The sequence below is a fragment of the Gekko japonicus genome, unplaced genomic scaffold (assembly GCF_001447785.1).
Source record: "Gekko japonicus isolate JY-2015 unplaced genomic scaffold, Gekko_japonicus_V1.1 scaffold2198, whole genome shotgun sequence".
NCBI lineage: Eukaryota > Metazoa > Chordata > Lepidosauria > Squamata > Gekkonidae > Gekko > Gekko japonicus.
In genome coordinates this window covers 233,405-252,904 of record NW_015167118.1, presented here as the reverse complement: position 1 = coordinate 252,904, position 19,500 = coordinate 233,405, and the positions used below count along the sequence as shown (strand labels likewise).

Here is a 19,500-nt window from a genome sequence, read left to right as displayed (position 1 = left end):
GCAATCTTCTTTAGCTCATCGTTGAAGTTTTGGGGGGATGTCGTTGCCAGCTGCCAAAAGATCTGAGGCCCAGGAACAGACTGCCCTGGAAAAAAGGGAACTTGTTGCGGAGGCCCTCAGGGCAGCTGAAGAGGCCTCAAAACTGTTGTCCAAGGATTGATCTATCCTTCTATCGCATGGGTCCCTAGGGAAGCCATCCAACTCTGCTGGGATGACCAAATTTGAACAGAGGTTGGCGACTGGGGCATCCCCTAAAGGTAAAGGCAAAGGTTCCCTTGCTCGAAAGCCAGTCGAATCCGACTCTAGGGTTGTGGTGCTCATCTCCATTTCCAAGCCAAAGAGCCAGCACTGTCTGAAGACGTTTCCGTGGTCATGTGGCCGGCATGACTAAACACCAAGGCGCACGGAACACTGTTACCTTCCCACCTATTTATCTAATTGCAATTTCTTGCTTTCGAACCGCTAGGTTGGCAGGAGCTGGAACTAGAGACGGGAGCTCACTCCATCATGCGGCACACTCGGGTCTCGAACTGCTGAACTACCGACCTTCCACAGCCTGCAGTTCAGCGTCTTAACCACTTGAGCCACCGCAGCTCCCCGGGGCATCCCCTACTGGAAGTTTAAAACACTCTGCTGCCTGAGGTACCAATGAGTAGAAGCGTGAGATGATGGGATGGTTGGTCTTGGTCCTTGCCGGTGCCTCCCACTCAGTTTCGACCATCTTGGTGAAGATGGATAGGAACGGAATCCCAAGGGAGAGAGATCCCCCCCCTTGAAGGAAAGCCCCGGCCGAATCAGATGGTCTAGACAGGTCGGGCTCCTCTACTCCCTTCTTGCTATGAGGGATCTCCAGGATGAGTAGGAGCTTAGGAAGCTTGGGGGGAATTTCCTGCGGAAAGAGAGGGGGTCTGCATGGTGGCTACTAATGACTCTTCCTCATCTGACTTCTCCCTCTTCCCTCGGAGAGGACGTCTGAGGAGTTGGAATCGTCAAACCCATGGCCCATCAAGGGAATTAGGTCTCTAGAAGAACAGTTAGAAGATGTAACCTCTTTGTGCTTCTTAGGGTGACAGGGAGAAGGAGGGTCCCTGCTCTCCCTCCTCATCCCAGATCCAGAACTGGAGGGTGAGCAGCGCCTCTCTGGTAGAGGGACTAGCAGAATCACGAATGCCGGAGACATCCTCCGATAGGGAGGCTTTAATCTCTCTTTGCATTTCCCCCGTCATCCAGGCTCACAAGTTAGAAGGAGCATCACCACCCGAGATATCCGGGGGGGCAGAGGCTTCCGCCACCTCTGACCTGTGGGATGAGCCGTGGGCTGAGGGAGGGGAGGGGGAAGAAGGGAGATCTAGGCCATGGGCCAACCCCTCTTGTGGCACATGCTCTGAAAGGCCCTCATGAGCCACCATTATGAGAAAATTCCCACTTTCTTATATGGGGGGGGGGAGTTGGGAACACCACCTCCCTTTTCGCTCCCCTAAGCCGGTTCGCCTGCCTTACATTTTTGGAGGCAGTGGGGGCTGGTCTGAAAGGCAGTGATGATGCGGCGAGGCGGCCCGGTCACCACACCGAGGACCTGAGGGCCATGCAGGGAGGCAATGGAGGATCCCAGTGCAGCAGCCGCTGACACGCCGCGGGCCTTTGGAGCGACTGGGGATGCTCCTGGCCCGAAGGCTGGAGTCCCCGCGGCTAGCCTCTCCAAACAAGGAGGACTGGAGATAATGGGGGTGTAATGTATTCAGAAGCTGCCATGAATGCATTAGATGTAATGTGAAACATCGCATTAGGAAGCTATGTTAAGCTTCGTCTTGGACAGGGATTCAAGTCCAAGACAAATGTGTCCAATCACATTCAAACAGACTGTAAGCGGGAACGTCGATGATTGGCTCTTATTCACTCAACCGTATTGGTTGTTATGTGTACAGTAGGCGGGGCTATATTAGCTGGGAAATGTTTAAATACCGAACAGCTACTATGGACAAGCTGTTCGGGCTATCAGATGTTGTACCGTGTTGGAGAAGTGTTCATGTTGCAGATTAAACTTGAGTTCTGGCTAAAATCACTCTCTGACTATTTGTTAAGCTCAGGACTTAACAGGGGGTCCCACTGCCAATCAGTGTTCCCTCTAAGCTGAGTTAGTGTGAGCTAGCTCACAGTTTTCTAGCCTCCGGCTCACACATTTTTGTCTTCGCTAAGGAAGGAGGGCTCCAGAGCAACCTAAGGTATGCAGTCGCCAAATCGCTCACTCACAACTTCAATTTTTGCTCACAAGACTCCACAGTTTAGAGGGAGCACGGCTGCCAACCCTTTCCGAGGGAATACTCCCCCCCCCTTAGGATGGACCTCCTCTACTCCCAAGGAGGATCGACGAGGAGGGGGGGGGCTTGCCAAGACAAGATTCCCCACCCAGCCGGCTGCATGGCAGCTGTCTTCCTATGACCCCGACAAAACTACCGTCCCAAGGGGGGAAAACCGAGGGGAGGACAGTGAGGGGGGAGGGAGACTGACAAAGGGGAAAACGACAAACATTTAAAAAGGCCGTTGGAATCCCGGAGCTCTAATCAGAACTCAGCCAGCAACTCTTTAACTGCCCTGCAGTCAGGGCTGAGACTGTTAGCTCGGGAGAGAAGCCCCCCCCCCTGGAATCAAAATGGTCGGCTGTCCTCCCTGCCTCCCTCCAGGGAAGGGCTACTTCCCACATGTTCAGACCGCCCCATCCCGGACCACGGGAGACCAAAACCTTCCCCCCACACACACACACACTCAGACATGCCAATTCTCCGTGTGGAGACCATCCAAGTGCCCTTCTGTGTTTAAAAATCCCTACTGGGTAGAAAACAAGAATGTCAGAGTGGAAGAGAAATCTAGCTTGCTTCCTCGGGACCTTCTCAAAGACTGCGGAATACATTTGCCTGGAAACAGCACACATCAAACCATTTCTCTCCCCCCCCCCCCAAGATTTCTGGGGACTTCTTAATCAGAGACCTATGTAGGGCTACGATCCGCCTCATCACAACACAGCTGCTCTTGAGGAATCGGCAACATGTTCTGGCCTGCTACAAATGGGCTGTCAAGATCTTATCTACGACCAAATCAGCTCAGCCTTTATTGATATAACTAGGTCTGGGTGATGAAGGAACTCCATTATTACCTGGGTGCCATAGTCACACGCGGCTGTTTCAGTCTTTAAAATCTCTATCTATCTATCTATCTATCTATCTATCTATCTATCTATCTATCTATCTATCTATCTATCTATCTATCTATCTATCTATCTATCTATCTACTGTTTGAATGTACCAGACAATTGGAGAGAACTCCACCAGAAAATAATTTTCATTTTTCTGTGGTTCTGGGAGTCCTGTCACTCCTGTCCAATGTTCCCTCTAAGCTGTGGAGTCTTGTGAGCAAAAATTCTACTTTGTGAGCTCCTGGCATTATGGTTGTGAGTGAGCGATTTGGCTACTGTATAAATTAGTTTGCTCTGGAGCCATCCTTCCTGAGCTAAGACAAAAATGTGTGAGCCGGAGGGTAAAAAACTGTGAGCTAGCTCACACTAACTCAGCTTAGAGGGAACACTGGCTCCTGTCTATACTCAGCTGTCAACCATATGTGTGGTTGTGGTGGGTATTTTAAGAAATCGGTCTGCCAGCGTGAAAACAAAGTTCAATTCGCTAGGCCTCCAGGTTCTGGTAACACGTGGAAGTTGGGTCACGGTTTGCCCACCATAAGCCCTAAGTGTCGGAGAAACTAAATTAGCCCCTTCAGATCCATAACAACGGTATTGTTTCAGCTGCCACAGATTTCGCAATGATACAGAAATCTAGAGGCCCCTCAGAGACTAACCAAGTTTATTCCAGCATGAGCTTTCCTGTCAGTCGAGGCCTCTTCGTCAGACGCTCTGAAGAGGAAACAATTTTCCACAGTTTTATGAGGACATTTACAGAAGGAGGGAGGAGTTTGGGGGCAGAGAGATCCTTCGTGTGAATCCCATCACAAATCTTTCTGGTGTGATTCCCTGTGTGAGGGACTGGACGTTTGGTAACACATAACAGATGATGACAGAGGTCAGAGGTTCCAGCCTCTCTCTCACACACACACGGAGTGCAAATAAACAAAAGTAGGATAAGCAACAAGGACACTAAACAACTGGCCCAACTCCTCCCTTCCCCGCTTCTTTAACTTTCCTTATAAACATTTGGAAAGTTATTTGTTCTTCATAGAATCCAACTCCCACAAGCTTATGTGGAAATAAATGTTTGCTCTTCCTTTATTTTGCTCTACAACAGAACTCCGGTGGCACCTTAAAGATTAAAATGGCTTACCCTATGGAACTAATTTTGCAGCACCCCCCCTCCACGAGGAATTTTGAAATCTCACAACAACTGCACACAAATGCACTCAGACAAACCTCATAGAAACTGGAAGGTGCATTGGTATGACAATCAGGACTCAAAAGGGGGGATTTCTGATGTTTCTACAGAAATGAGAGCGGATCATTCAAACGGACAAAATCCAGAGGAAAAATTACATGGGTGTGTGTGTCTTGGAAGCATCTCCATTGGCATTTGCACAGTAATAAAAACAACCACAAGCCTTCCTCTCCCATTTTTATCCCACCCTTCCTCCAAGCAGCTAAAGGTGGCGAGCCCAGTCCTCCCCTCCTTTTGTTCCATCCTCACAACAGTCTTGTGAGGAAGGCTATAAGCTGCGAGAGAGCCACTGGCCCAAGGTCGCCCAGTGGGCTTCATGCCAGAGCAGGAGTTTGAAACTGACTGGCCGCATTAGAGCAGTGGCAAAGGACAGAAGTTGCGGGAGAGCCGGCAAACACGGCAGTCACGCTCTGCGGACCATCCGGGAATCGTACGGAGGCAGATGGTGGGGCCTTTGTGCTTGGGCCCATACTCCCTCCCCACACCCAAACAGCCAGCACTGGCCACAAGCAGTAGACCTGGGGGGGGCAGGGGCATGGGGGCACCGTTAGGCAAGGGAGAAGCGTTGCGGATTTTAACTTTAAACCTCTGCTTAGGACACAGTAGGACTGAAAGTGGGGTTTTAGGTTTTTTGTGTATGTGAAGAAATGCATATTTCACTTTGAGTTTTTATAAGTTTTTCCTCACTGGGCAGAGAACAGGCAGGAGAGGGGAAGTCACTTCAGTTGCTTTCCAGCCTCACTGCAGCCACACTTCTGGACATGTTAATAGGATGGTCCCCCCCAGAAGCAGGGAACAGAGGTTGGGAGGAATTAAGTATCAGAAAGACTTCAGGAAGAAACTCCTGGAGACTTCAGGAAAAGATTCGTTGACCTGGCCTGACCGGGTCAGTGGGAGGAGAAAGAGGAATTATAAAACTCCTGGGAGGAAGAAGGAAGCACTCTTTTGGTGCTGACTCCATCAACGCAGACAAGAATTCTTAACTGAGGTCTGGAGGAGGCAGCCATCGCCATGTCCTGGCCTGCATGCCTAAAAGAGGCTCTGAGGTAATGGCAATGCTGTAGAACATCTGGTAACTTTCTAAGCTAAGGACCCTGTCTTGTATTTAACATCCGCTTAGGGCATGTATAGAGGGAGGGAACAGAGGAATTGCGTTTTACCCCTCTTCTTTTGAATCCCTTGCTCAATCTGGTGCTGTGCTAAGAGTATGCTTATGAACCTGTTGTTATTACTAAATGTTTTATAACTTTTGATACTGGTAGTGGTTCTCTGTGCCCCACAGACCTCCCGGCATCTTAGACACGCTATTTTAAAAGGGGCACCAAGACGAAGGGGAGGGGCAGTCAGTTGGTGAGTGGCTACTCCACTAGTGGTGCATAAGGCAGTAAGCTGTTCCCATGATGTGGATGCTGGAAAGCGGGAGACACAAAGGCAAGAAGGCCTCAGAACTTGGAAGGGAAGCTGGGAGTCCTGGCCCTCCCAGAGGGCAATTCCTACAAAGGTCAGGTGATGGTGGAGTTTGAAGAAAGAGAGGGAAAAGACCCTGCAGGTGTTGGAAAGACCTTGGAGGGCACGGTTTTTAATTGTTCTAAGTAGCTTACAGTTTTTGGCCTTGAGAAGAACAACATATGAATCAACGGCTTTATGTTCGGAATAAATCCAAGAATAGAGCTTGCAAAAATTATTCTTTGGAATGTCCAGAGGTGTCTAACATCACACCTCTAAAGAAAATGAATTAAATGGCTCATGAGGCACGAACAATTACATCTATTTGAGACAGCCATATCCAATGTTCCCTCTAAGCTGTGGAGTCTTGTGAAAAAAATGCTACTTTGTGAGCTCCTGGCATTAAAGTGGTAAGTGAGCGATTTGGCTGCTGCATAAATTAGTTTGCTCTGGAGCCCTCCTTCCTGAGCCAAGACAAAAATGGGTGAGCCGGAGGCTAAAAAACTCTGAGCTAGCTCACACTGACTCAGCTTAGAGGGAACACTGGCCATACCCGAAACCTCCCCAATCTTATCTTTTCTGAAAGGGTTTGATAAGAACTTTAGAAATTGTATTTCATTTTTAAATGCAAGCTAGGTAGAAGGGATGACACTTATGTTTTTAAAAAAATCTATAGTATCATTTACATATTCTAGTGCTTTTTGTATCATTGTATTCTCGTTTATTTAATCCGTTCAAGGAGAACCAGAGTGATTTTTAAATAAAATAGTTAAAGGACAACATTGAGTGACCTGGAATAAACAAACTTCTGATCTCTCTTCTGTCAGAAGACTGGTCCCTGTACAGAACAGTCACTGAAGAAACGGACCATTCTTCAAACAGCCTTGTGGCCTGGTGGTTAATGCACTGCTTTAAAGCAATCTAAAGACTTTTGGTTCCCCATGTGCCTGTTTTAGGTGAAGCCCCACCACCACCACCACCACAGGTGGGAGAAGTTTGGTAACAGAAGAATTTTTTAAAAAAATTATTTTGGCCAACAAGTCGCAGCCAACTTATGGCAACCCCATGGGGTTTTCAAGCCAAGAAGTGTTCAGAGGCGGTTTGCCATTGCCTGGCTCTGCATCAGAACCCTGGACTTCCTTGGCGGTCTCCCATCCCACGACTGACCAGGGCTGACCCTGCATGGCTTCTAAGATCTGATGAGATCAGGCTATCCTGGGCTATCCAGGTCAGGGCTACAGAAAAACATAGGTAACAATGATGAAACCTGTCCAATCAAGTTGTCCCGGTTTGTGGATGGCGTGCTTCTTCCAAGACTGCTATGCATGCCTGCTCGTGGCTATTGCTGCACTGGAAAAACTGGAAAGGGGTGGCTGTAACTGACACTATAAACTCTGCTACATTTTACATTTAGCACATCGTAAACTCCCACACATCCCCCCCCCCAAATCTGGTAAACGGCCCATCTCTTCAAAGCCACAGGACAGGGACTGTACCTGTCTGGTTCATGCCTTGTGAGGAAGGACCAATACAGCTACTCAACACGATCTCACCAGGCCCCACCATATGAGGTCGCTGGACCTGACCTGGGACAATGTGAAGCCCTAGCCAATGCATCTCAGGGTTTCGGAGGGAGCCTAACCCCCTCAGTGTATTCGTGCCCTCCTGCCTCAGATTTCAGTCTGCAGGCCTACAGGATTGGCACTGCAGAAGAGGCATTCCCTGCTCTGTGGGAAAGATGACTCTTCCTTGAAGATGCTTATCTTCTGTCATTTGTACAGTAGTTCAACAGCAATGTCAGCAGTGGGTGGGGGAGACAGCAGAGCCACACGGGTGTGTTGGGAGACCTTTAGATGATGGCGCAGGCGATTAGACCCAAATTCAGAGTCAGTCAGCATCTAATCTACCTCACAGGGCTGCGAGGGTAAAATGGCGAAGGAGAACGAGATGTGCCGCCTTGGAGAGGAATGCGAGGGGAACCAAGCCAGCCTCAGCATACCCCGAGGTGGGGCACCTGCCAGAGCCCAGGGCTTTTGGTGGGGCCAACTACCACCAACACAGCAGGCACATCTCAATATCAACAAGAGACTGCACGTTCCTCAGGTTTGGCACCCGTATCAAAGGGAATATAGAGGGGCTAATGCTCCAGACGCTCAGCATCCTCCTTCTAAATCTTACGTTCCTCGGCAGAACTACCAGAGATGTAAAGGTTCAAACAGACCTCCTTCTGTGAACCAGGCAGCCTCACCAAGGGAGACAGCCCAACCACAAAAGTCTTTCTGACTAGACTCGGCTAGGTTGGGAGATAGATTAGCTCATTTTCATGAGGCCTGGAGAGCCATCACATCAGACGAGTGGGTTTTGGCTATAGTGGGGTTGGGATATGAATCAGAATGCAGTATGGTTCTCCCTGGTTCTCCCCAGCTGGGAACTTTTAAGGCATCAGATGACCTTTCACAGGCACGGGGGGCACTCACTGAAAAGGGTGCCTTTGAGAAAGTAAGCACAGCTCAGGCACTAGAAGGTTTTTTCTATAGAATGTTCCGAGTAGAGAAAAAAGATGGAGGCGTGAGGCCCATCCTAGACCTTAAGAGATGTAACTGTTTTCCTTCAGACCTCCAAGTTTCGTACGGATTCTGTTCCCTCAGTTCTACCATTATTAAAGCCCTTATTCTTAGTTCATTGTTATCAATCTAAAGAATGCTTATCTTTCCTATCTCGATTTGCCAGGATCCTCACAGAACCTTCCTCTTTTCTTGTGGAGATTGCATATTTCAACAGACAGTCCTGCCGTTTGGCTTGGCTACTGCGCCCAGGGTGTTTCCCAAGTGCATGGCCCCAGTTGGGGCTCACTTGTGCTTGCAAGGGTGCCATATTTCCCCTTAGCTAGACGACTGGCTGGTGGTTGATGACACCAAAGAGCAATTATTGGAGCACTGCTCCATGGTCTTGGAACACTGCCGGAATCTAGGCTTGCTGGTCAGCTGGGAGAAATCTTGGTTGGTACCATCGCAAACGGTTCAGTTCACAGATTCCATATTGGACTCTGTGCAAGGGAAGGGGTTCTTGCCCCCAGACGGAATAAAAACCATTTTTGCTATAGGAGGGAGGTTCACGGCAGTCAGTTAGGGATATTCTGCAACTACTGGGGCATACAGCCTTGCGACGAACCCCCTTATTTTAGGGTATGAGGGGTTTGGTTCCTTTAACCTTTCTCAGGCTGGAGCAGGCTCATTTCCCAGGGACACTCTGTCAACCCAGGAACCCACACAGTTCGTCCTTTTGTCAAAAATCAAGCCACTTACTGTCTCTGGGGCTTTTCATGAACCCTGCCTTTTTACAGGATGAAGTTTACTGTTTAGCTTTGTCAGATACTGTCAGACACTGAGGCACATGCAACCTGGAACAGTAAAACCAACTGAAGAATTTATTTACAAAGACAGTCAGGAAATATATTTACAAGGGAAAACTTTGATGCTTGTGGATACGTAGTTGCAGATGGTATATTTCAGCTTTAGGTTAGTTCCTTTATTATCAGTCACTTCAGAAGACACAGTACAAATCACTCTCTCTCTCCAAACTCAACCCTTATGCTGTTTTAGACAGCCAGTTTTTGTGTGGGTTTCTTAGGTACTCTCCAGCTTCACAGAGAAATACCTCTGCTGTTGTTGTTCAGTCGCACAGTCTGTACCTTAGTTTGATTTTTGGACATCAACTAATCCAATCAACATTTCTGGCACACACTAAACCCCTAAACCAGGCTCTTTCTCCGGCAGGGTATAATTTCTAAGTGAGAGGAATGTGAATCTCTTGTGTAACAACGAGGAGCTTATTTTCCTTTTTAAAGACTCCTTAGTTTTCACTATGGTTTTCATGCTTGGCTTTTCTCAGATGCCCTTAATATTGGACTCCGTAGAGAAATCTCAGTTGCTCCAACAAGACTTGTCAGTCCCCTGGCTCAGTACCAACTCACTACAAACCAACTGACAGTTTCAACTGCCAAACTCCAACTTTCAAAAGTTTGTTTGTTTTTTATTTAGAACTCCCCCTTGAGTTCTGCATCAGGCTTACATCACCACTGCTAGTCATGTGACTTGCAGGTGTCTTTGCTTGCAGGCTGATCTCAAGCCTGGAATCCGTCACAGCATCTTTATTTTGAGGTGTGTTTCCTGTAAAAACAAAATGTTGAGGCGTTCTTTCCAAGGGATCCTGTAACCCTCTTTAATTTTAGTATTATTTAGCCCATGATAATGAATAGAAATTGTCTTAAATGTGTTATTTATTATGTGAATGTGTTATTTATTATTAGACCTAATGGTAACAAAATGCACCTTTGCCTGCAATAGACAGTATGCACTATAAGCTGTGATCACACTAGAAATATTTGGACTTCACGTCTCAAAGATAAAATTAAAGACAGGAGTATTTACCCTGAAGATCAATTTAGCTGTTTTGGACTGAAGAAAGAACACAGGTTTTAACAAATCCTCTCCCCCAACAAACCCGAACAACATCATTGAACAGCAAAAAGAAAAAGAACTGCTCCAAAAATCAACAGATAATAAAACTTTCCCTCTTAAGTGAGGTAATATCCCAGAGGGGGACCCGGAGGTGGGGCTCTCCGGGCCTCCCCCCGGCCCCAGCGCTTCTGTGCGGGCCTGAGAAACCTGGCTGCGGGGCTCTCTGGGCCTCCCCCAGCCCGCAGCGCTTCTGCGCAGGCCCAGGGGACCCGACAGCGGGGCTCTCCGGGCGTCTTCCTGGCTACAGCGCTTCTGCGTGGGCCTGGGGGACCTGGTGGTGGGGCTCTCCGGGCCTCCCCCCTGCCACAGCGCTTTGGTGTGGGGAGCTGGGGGCTGGGCTTGCCACCACCACCATTTGCGCGGGGTTCTGGGTTGCTGGAGCAGTGCTCCGGCATGCTCCGGCCCCACAAGACCCCTGCACTAGTCCAATAAACTCTTCTGGCATGCACTAAACCCCCTAAACCAGGCTCTTTCTCCAGAAGGGTATAATTTTCTAAGGGAGAGGAATGTGTATTTCTCTATTTAACCACTAGGAGCTTATTTTCCCGGTTAAGACTCCTTAGTTTCCACTATGGTTTTCACGACTGGCTTCTCTTGGTTTCCCTTAATATTGGAAACTATATAGATATCTCATTTGTTCCAACCAGACTTGTCAGTCCCCTGGCTCAGTACCAACTGATAGTCTCAACTGCCAAACTTCAACTGTCAAGAGTTTGTTTGTTTGCTTGTTTTTTATTTAGAACCCCCCCCCCCTTGAGTTCTGCATCAGGGTCCCATCACCACTGCTAGTCATGTGACTTGCAGGCGCCTTTGCTTGCAGGCTGATCGCAAGCCTGGAATCCATCACAGGCCTCAACTACCACAGTGTGGGTGTGGCCAGACAGCGTGCTGAGAGCGAGTTAAACTGCTCCGGTTCTGACCGGATTATATCTGATCTGGATAATCGCAATCACACTTGCCTCCCTTATCCTGCCTCACCGTGCAGTCACGTCACTCCCCGGCGTCTACACTACCGACGGGCAGGAGAATGCGTCGGCGGGTTTATTCATTTTTTTTCTCAGTTTGCGCATGCGCATAGTCACTCATCCATAGAATGGAGGGGAACTATCGTGGCACATGTGCAGAACCACCAGGGCGAATCAATCCCACCCCTCCAACAAAAGACTTCCCTTTAAACGTCTGACCCGAAAATGGCCTCCGTGAGATCCCAAACTCAGCTAAACGCTAAAACAAGTGACCATTTAAATGTCGTTTTTCTAAACACAATAGTGGAGCTCCACCTATGCGCACACCACCAACGCATTAAAAAAATGGTGGGCGAAAAGCGGAAGCCTCGGGCAGCTTTCGAGCGGGGAGGGGGTTTAAACCGGAAGTGGCTTGACACCGGAGGAGTCCCCACACAGGGGAAAAATGTGGCTTTAAACGGGAGAGCTGAGAAAACACCACTTTGGGACCTGGTAACAAAATACTCTAGGTTAAAGGGGTTTTCGGCTGGGGACGGGAGGCAGATGTTGACTGTGTGATCATGCAGATAAAATCCATTGCTGAAGCATGACGACACCAGATCAAATGGCGCGTCTGAATGCACCCTGTAAGGCTTCATAGGAGGCCTTTGCAGATTTGGTTTTTTGCAGACTATAGAGCGGAACTGCATCCTGGATGATGCAAGTTTGCCATCCCTAGACAGGTAATTCGTCAGCTGTCATGGTGCAAGTCTCAGGGCAGGTCGTTTGGGATGCCTCATTATGAGGTAGTACTTGTCACAGATGCCTCACACCTGGTGCATACTGTGAGGGTTCAACTGTTAGGGGTACCTGGTCACAAGCAGAGAGAGTATGTCATGATAATTTACTGGAGCGGCGAGCAGTCTTTAATTCCCTTATCAGCTTTTCAGATATCCTGTGGAATCGATCCAAACAGACAATACAGTCACAATGTTCTGTGTCAACAAACAGGGCAGCCAAGAGGCCGCTTCAGTCTGACAAGCCACACTGAGACTCAATGCGTTCATTTAAGGAATCCATATCCCAAGGATGTTGAATGTAGAGGCTAACAGATAGAGCAGGGAATCTGTCACACGAATGGTCCCTAAAGCATATATACTTGGAGCCTATGTTTGCTTGGTGGGGTGTCCCGGAGGTAGATTTATTTGCAACCCAGGACAATACGAAGGCAAAGAAGTTCCATTCCCGCACTGGCAGGGGCACAGGTACCCTTGGGGAAGCATTTCAGAGACCCTGGGGTTGGGTAATTGTTTTACACATTCCTCCCCATTTCCCTTGTTGATCAAGGTACTGGAGAAAGCCCGACAAGAGGGCTCAGAGATGATTTTGGTGGCTCCATTTTGGCCTCACCAAATTTGGTTTCAGAGCCTTATGGAACTTGCTCTAGGGCAGTGGTGGCAAACCTATGGCACGGGTGCCAGAGATGGCACTCAGAGCTCTCTCTGTGGGCACGCGTGCCATCGCCCCAGCCAGGCCAAGACCATCATTAAAGTGTCAAATTCTCTGCCAAATAATTTTAAGTAAATGAAAGCATTTGGGATTGCTTTCCTTACTTTGTTTGGATCATCTTAAGTTCATGTAGAAATAAAGTTTCTAAAGTAAAACCTAAGTATTCAGGTTAAATTGCTGTGTTGGCACTTTGCGATAAATAAGTGGGTTTTGGGTCGCAGTTTGGGCACTCGGTCTCTAAAAGGTTCGCCATAACTGCTCTAGGGCGATACATTCCTCTACCAGAACACAGAGACCTGATCAGCATGGCCAATCTACTCCATCACGATCTAGAACGCCTCAAGCTGACAGCTAGGAGGATTGCGACAGGGACTTGAGTCAATCTGAGGAGATAAACGAAGTTTTGCTGAATTCACATAAACTTAACACCAGGAAATCTTATGGTTATACATGGAGACGGTTTACTCTTCAGTGTTTGGAGAGAGGCAGATCTCCTTACAGGGCCTCTCTTCAAGATATTTTTGAGTATGTATTGTTTCTGAAGAAAAAAGGTTTCGTTTTATCATCTTTAAAGATGCACTCAGCAGAGATTTCTTGCTTTCATGTTGGGGTGGAAGAGAAATTGGTGTTTTCCCATCACTGGACAAAACAATTTCTTAAGGGTTTGTCTCATTCTCTGTCCCCCCAGGGACCCTGTGATTCCTCAATGGTTATCGTTGGTGTTAACATGGTTAATGGGCAAGCCCTTTGAGCCTTTAGCAACTTGTGAGAAGGCTACATTCTCTAGATGTTAGGAGGGCATTGTTATTTTATCTGAAACGGAAGATGGAGTTCCATAGAGATAGGGCATTATTTATGGTTTTTGGGCCCTAGCAAAGGGGCTTTCCCTCAGACGCTGTCTAGATGGATCGTTTCCACTATCAGGCAATGTTATGAGTTGAAAAAACAACGAAAAACACTGTAATATCTTACTGCAAGTACAAATAAAGGTCGCCGTATTTGACCTGCAGAAAGCTATTCATCAGTTTTGTAGGCATGAAGGAGAGCGACCCTGAGGAAGGATTTCTAATTTGAAACGGTCTTTCAAGATCCGGATGTGTCCGTTATCGCATTGCACAGCTGCCTGTTTTCCATGAAGAATTTATTTCTGCTGTAAAATCAACAACAGGAGCTGTACATCGATCTCTTCATTTGACGGACTTTGTGAATGCCTTAAACAAATTGTGATCCTTTATAAACTTCATTCACATTGGAACTGGTAAATTCATTTGTACTTGCAATAAGATATCACAGTGTTCTTCTTTGTTTTTTTGCTGAACATTCTGTATACACTAAAAGTCCTGACGGTTCCAAAAAATGTTATGCGTTGGCCAGGATGCCATGTCACTGAGAGGTGCGCACACATTCAACAAGGGCTGTGGCTTCTTCTGCTGCATTCCTGGGTGGAGTGCCACTGAGAGCGAGAGGCCATGCAGCTACTGAACAGAGGCTAGATGGCCATCTGACAGCAATGCTGATTCTGTGAATTATGCCAACAAACAAAAAACCACTGTGATAAAATGAACAATGACACATTAAATGATTCTGTGAGCATCAATTTGTGAAGCTATTAATCTGACAATATAGTTAGAGCATTCTGACATAAGCAAAGCAAAGTCCAACATAATCATATCCTCGATGAGCACACCGGTTTTGGCACTCATTTCACCAACCTTCCTCATGAGTAGTCTTATAAAGTTGGAAGGTGTCAACCTCTAGGTTCCGCTTAGTTTCTTTTTAAAAAAACAATATAGCTTCTTATTTTTTTCTTTGTCAAATTATCTTTCAGTTCCATTGCAAGTACTTGAATAGGAGCAAGCCAATTACCAAATTTCTAGTCGTAGCAGAATTAGGCGGATCATAAGAAGGGAGGGCGGGGGGGGTGTTGCATCAGTGCTTCGTTCTCGTGGCCCTTCCTCACACGCCCAGGGAAATGCCGATCACCACTCTGGGGTCAAGAAGCAATTTTTCTCCAGGCCAGTTTGGCCCCGGGGATCTTGGAGGTTTTTTGTCATCTTCTGGGGACAGAGCAAGGGTCACTGGGGTGGGGGTGGGGTATTTGTGAATTTCCTGCATTGTGCAGGGGGTTGGACTAGATGACCCTGGAGGTCCCTTCCAACTCTATGTTTCTATGACTTCTCCCTCCACCTGCCTCTGCTGTTGCTCACCTGCTCGTGAGTTGCTCCTAACTAAACAAGCTGCCCAGCATTCTTGGGGAACAGCATGCAGGTGATGCATGGCAGTGACGGCAGGACTGCCCTAGCACCTGCAGGAAAGAGCATGCCAGGCAGTGTGGGTTGCAAGCAGAGGGAGAGAAACACACAGGCAGACGGGGGGAAGGGTGGAAAGGGAGGTGCGACCGGGGGGGGGCTTGTGGTAGGCAGAGTGGGGGGCCATGGGAACTCTGCATGCTTCCCCCAAAAAACCTGGAACCAGTCGTAGATGGGCGAGACAGCATGTAAACTCACTTCATCTGGTCCCTTTTGGTGCTTGCTGTAGAAGGACTCCAGGACGGCATTCGGAGAAGGTTTCCTTCGCACTTTCTCCTGTAGTCCCAACCTTCTGCTCAGGGGCACAGCAACGGCCCTGTGTGTGAGAGAGTAAACATGGGATCCCGTTGGGCACCCATTTTCGCAGCCTGTTTTCTGGGCCACCACTGAGCATAGGAATTTGACACCAGGATCAACATGCACTCCTGATTCAAGTGACTTTAACGATCACATTCAATGTAACAAACTAATCTTTATTATTATTGAGAGCTACTTTATTGTAATCATTATATGACCAGCCACCTCTTGGGTTTTTAGTGGTTTGTCTTTACTTTCTCCCATAGTTTATAGTTTCCCTTTCCTTATTTTCTTGTAGTTTTGGAAAATAAAAAAAAATTGCAAAAACAAACAAACAAACATGCACTCCTGATAGTTGGGGAGGTTCACTCTCCCCATCCCACCCCCAATTTAATTATTTGATTATCCCTTAATTTCTCCTAGTGCCACATTCCACACTTCCTAAAATCCAGTTAAATGCAGGAGATTTTTTTTAAAAATTGCTCACAGAAGTCTCATGTACATTAAACGGCAACTTCCCAACTTCTTCCTTCCTTTCTTCCTTCATTTATTTATTTATATTTACATTTATATCCCGCCCTCCCCACCATTCGGCAGGCTCAGGGCAGCTAACAACATATATAAAAATACATTAAAATTCCATTAAAACTGTCAATCAATATAAAATCATACAACTTATATTAAAAGATGGCGAATCTTCCAATCTCAACTGTCAACTGAACACTGTCTTAGTGTAAAAACTCCACCCCCTACAGATGGATAACTCCAGAAGGACTTATCTTCAAATCGAGAAGCAGTGAAAGTTCTTCAGGCAGTTCTCTAGAAGATTCAGACTCCAATAAGGGAATGGCAGCTCCCAAAGTATTGAAAACCAGATTAACCCCTTTTTATAACTGGAGCACAGGCACCATCTTTGTCTTCAAAGCCCTCTGTGTAGACACATTTGAAGCCACTGGGAGTATTAACACTTTGCGATGTTTGTCCTCTCTACAGTATCAACAATGCGAGTAACAAAAGATACATCCACACACTGCACGTGTTCCAATACTGAAGAACAACAGAAATTCTCCTAATTAAACCAGAACAAAGTTTGAGTCCAGTGGCACCTCTTAAAACCGACAAAGTTTAATTCTGGGTATAAGCTTTTGTGTGCACGCACACTTAATCAATTTATATTTATGACCCCAATCTTCGCAGAAACAAACCAAAAGAATATGGAAGGAAGTAGAACGATATATTCTCGATTGTATACAAAAATTCCCTTCTGCAATGCTGATTATTGGTGGAGATTTCAATGCTAGATTGTGGCATAATGATGACCAATTGTTAGAAATATTCAGACTTAATGACTTAGAAATTGATCAGCCCTTTTCAAGTCGTATATCTCTAGATCCGGTGGCAAATTTTGTCGGCTCATGTATGATCCAAATGGTCTACAAATTAAATTTAATTATACTAAATGGATCAGTTAAGGGGGACCGCCTGGGTCAATTTACCTTTCAGGTAGGAACAAAACAATCCACAATAGATTATATTTTGGTTTCTCGAGATATGCTAATCAGCGATCTCCAATTTATGGTAGATATAAGACCGGAAAGTGATCATTGCCCCCTGAATTCCAATTGGGAAATTGAAGTCAAACATCTCAATTACAATAAAAAACTATAAGGACGAGGTAGCAGGACGTAGATTGAAATGGGGTAGCGCACTTAATAAGAAATTCATCTCTTGGACACATTCAAAAGAGGGTAAGGCACTTTATTATAAGATAAGATTCCTGATATCTAGGGATGGTTTGGGCTTGATACCCGGTATCTGAAGAAGTGTGCATGCACATGGAAGCTTATACCCAGAATTAAACTTTGTTGGTCTTAACGGTGCCTGGATGGGTTACCATACCAAGTACTTTTGGACTTGTGGGTCATCAATACTGAAAAGGCTGGGAACTGCCACCCTAGAGTCTCTGTCTCTGAGGCCTTGTGAAAGTCAACAGCGGCTCCTGGGCGCTGCTGTAGAGCTCCTGAGGTCCCTCCTCAGGCTACTCTGTTCTCTCCACAGGACACTGCTTCTCCTCAGAAATCTCCTCAGACACCACCTTTGACTCCACCAAAATTCCTTTCCCCTCACCAGAGGACCAAGCCCATTGGGTTACATGTTCAAAGAGAGAATGATGAAGCATGTAAAGAAACAGGCCTCTACTGAGGAAGAATCAGCATGGCCAGTTTGGTGTAGTGGGTTAAGTTAATCTGGGAGAACCGGGTTTGATTCCCCACTCCTTCACTCGCACCTGGCTGGATGACCTTGGGCAAGCCACAGTTCTGTCAGAGCTGTCCTTGAAAAAGAGCAGTTTCTCTCAGAGCTCTCTCAGCCCCACCTACCTCACAGGGTGTCTGTTGTGGGGAGGGGAAGGGAAAGGAGTTTGTAAGCCACTCTGAGACTCCTTTGGGTAGTGAAGGGGGGGTATGAATCCAATCTCTTCTTCTTCTTCTTCTTCTTCTCTACGTGTCCTGCCTCACCAATATTTTGGAGGACTTTGACAGCGATTAGGTGGACTAGGGTGATTTGGTAGCCCTGATATACTTGGGCTTCTGAAACAGCTTGTACAAAGTCTCACACCAAAGGTTCCTGTGTAAACTTAGCAGTGATACCCTGCTCTCTCTCCTCTCCCACATTAGGAACAAGTGGAAGCAGAACAGGAGTAAATGAACAGGACACTGCTTCTCCTGTTAGAACTGATGGCATGAAATGGATGCCTTAATGATCTGAAATCGGAGAGAATCATGAGGTGGGTCAAGTTTGTGGGCAACTTTGAATAGTGGAAGGCACACAGCCAATTGTTAAGAGCTCCAACAGGGTCCCTCTGAACTGGGTGAGGAGAACACAGCAAAGGAGGATCCGTGGGAGTACATGTACAGTGACACACACTGGAGGAAAAACATTACACCTCCAATGCCAGGGTCTTAACTGGGGGTGACTGACCACAAAACAGGCTGTCGGGGATAACAACGAACGTGTCATCGCGGCGCGGCCATAGTGACAAAGTCTAGCTCCTTGCTGGGCACTATCAGCAAAGGGATTGATACAAGACTGAGCTGGCCTGGGCTATCCAGGTCAGGGTATGGTCTCACTTCCAAAGTCTTAAGTGATTTCGATTGTTGGATGGGACAGTTTGGTTATTTTTGCACTATTTGTGGGCCTCTCACTGTGCAGCAAAAGTGGGTCGAAACTTCCAAATGAAAACGCATAATATTTAGCCAGGCCTTTACCATATCCCCCCCCCCCCCACTCCTTAGGCTGAACAGGACTATCCTCTTTCTGTCCCTCCCTCACTAGAGACGTATCTTTCTATTAATATTGTCAATTCAGATCAAAGTACCGCACAGAGCTGCCTTGCAAGGGGAAAACTGATGGAACAGAACAACAATCGGTCAACCCAGCGAGCCTTCACATCCAGTCACTGCTGTGTCTAGCAACTCCTTGTCAACCCTCGCGTCCCCCTTTGGGCTTAACACTGTGGCTTATTCTTTGAAACCCTCCTAGGGAGCCAGGGTGGACTGTTTTGGGCACAGGAAGAGATAGGAATATCTTCCATTTAGAGACCATAAGGTTATTAGAGTTGGTGACGCAAAGCGTGCTGTAACCCGACACCCCCCTGGAAGCAACGAGACTTCCATGGCAAAACCGGAGAGGTCTGTTTGGGACACTGTTTTCCATTTGAACAGCTGCCCACCACTTTTGTCAAGACAGCACGGGACACGCTGTCCAAAAGGAGGCCCCCTTTGAACCAAGGAACACTCGCCGCGCTGGGATGCTCACAAGAGGAAGTCACTTGCCTTTCAACGACCAGCTGCACGACGATGAGGAGGAAAGCCAAAGGGATGCAGAGGAGGAGATGATGGGGGTGAGGGTAGTGGACCTCGTCGGTGTCTTTCATGTCCTCCCAGGTGAGTCCCGGAGGAAACCAAAATTCGTGATTCCACAACCACTTGGTCACGGGCAGCATCATCCTGTAGGCAGGGAAGAGGGGGGGAGGGAAATGGTG

At 47.3% G+C, this 19,500-nt stretch overlaps 1 protein-coding gene across 1 annotated transcript in view; it reads right to left on the bottom strand.

Moving 5' to 3' along the window:
• LOC107111935 (ceramide synthase 4-like) overlaps nucleotides 1–17,602 on the bottom strand; it is a 46,618-nt gene extending 29,016 nt beyond the window's left edge. Inside the window, exons 1-2 of the mRNA XM_015412983.1 lie at nucleotides 17,586–17,602; nucleotides 15,360–15,477 (exon numbers count right to left, since the gene is read on the bottom strand). Coding sequence (XP_015268469.1) covers nucleotides 15,360–15,477; nucleotides 17,586–17,602 — 135 coding nt within the window. The remainder of the gene's footprint in view (nucleotides 1–15,359; nucleotides 15,478–17,585) is intronic.
• Between the last annotated feature and the right edge of the window lie 1,898 nt (nucleotides 17,603–19,500).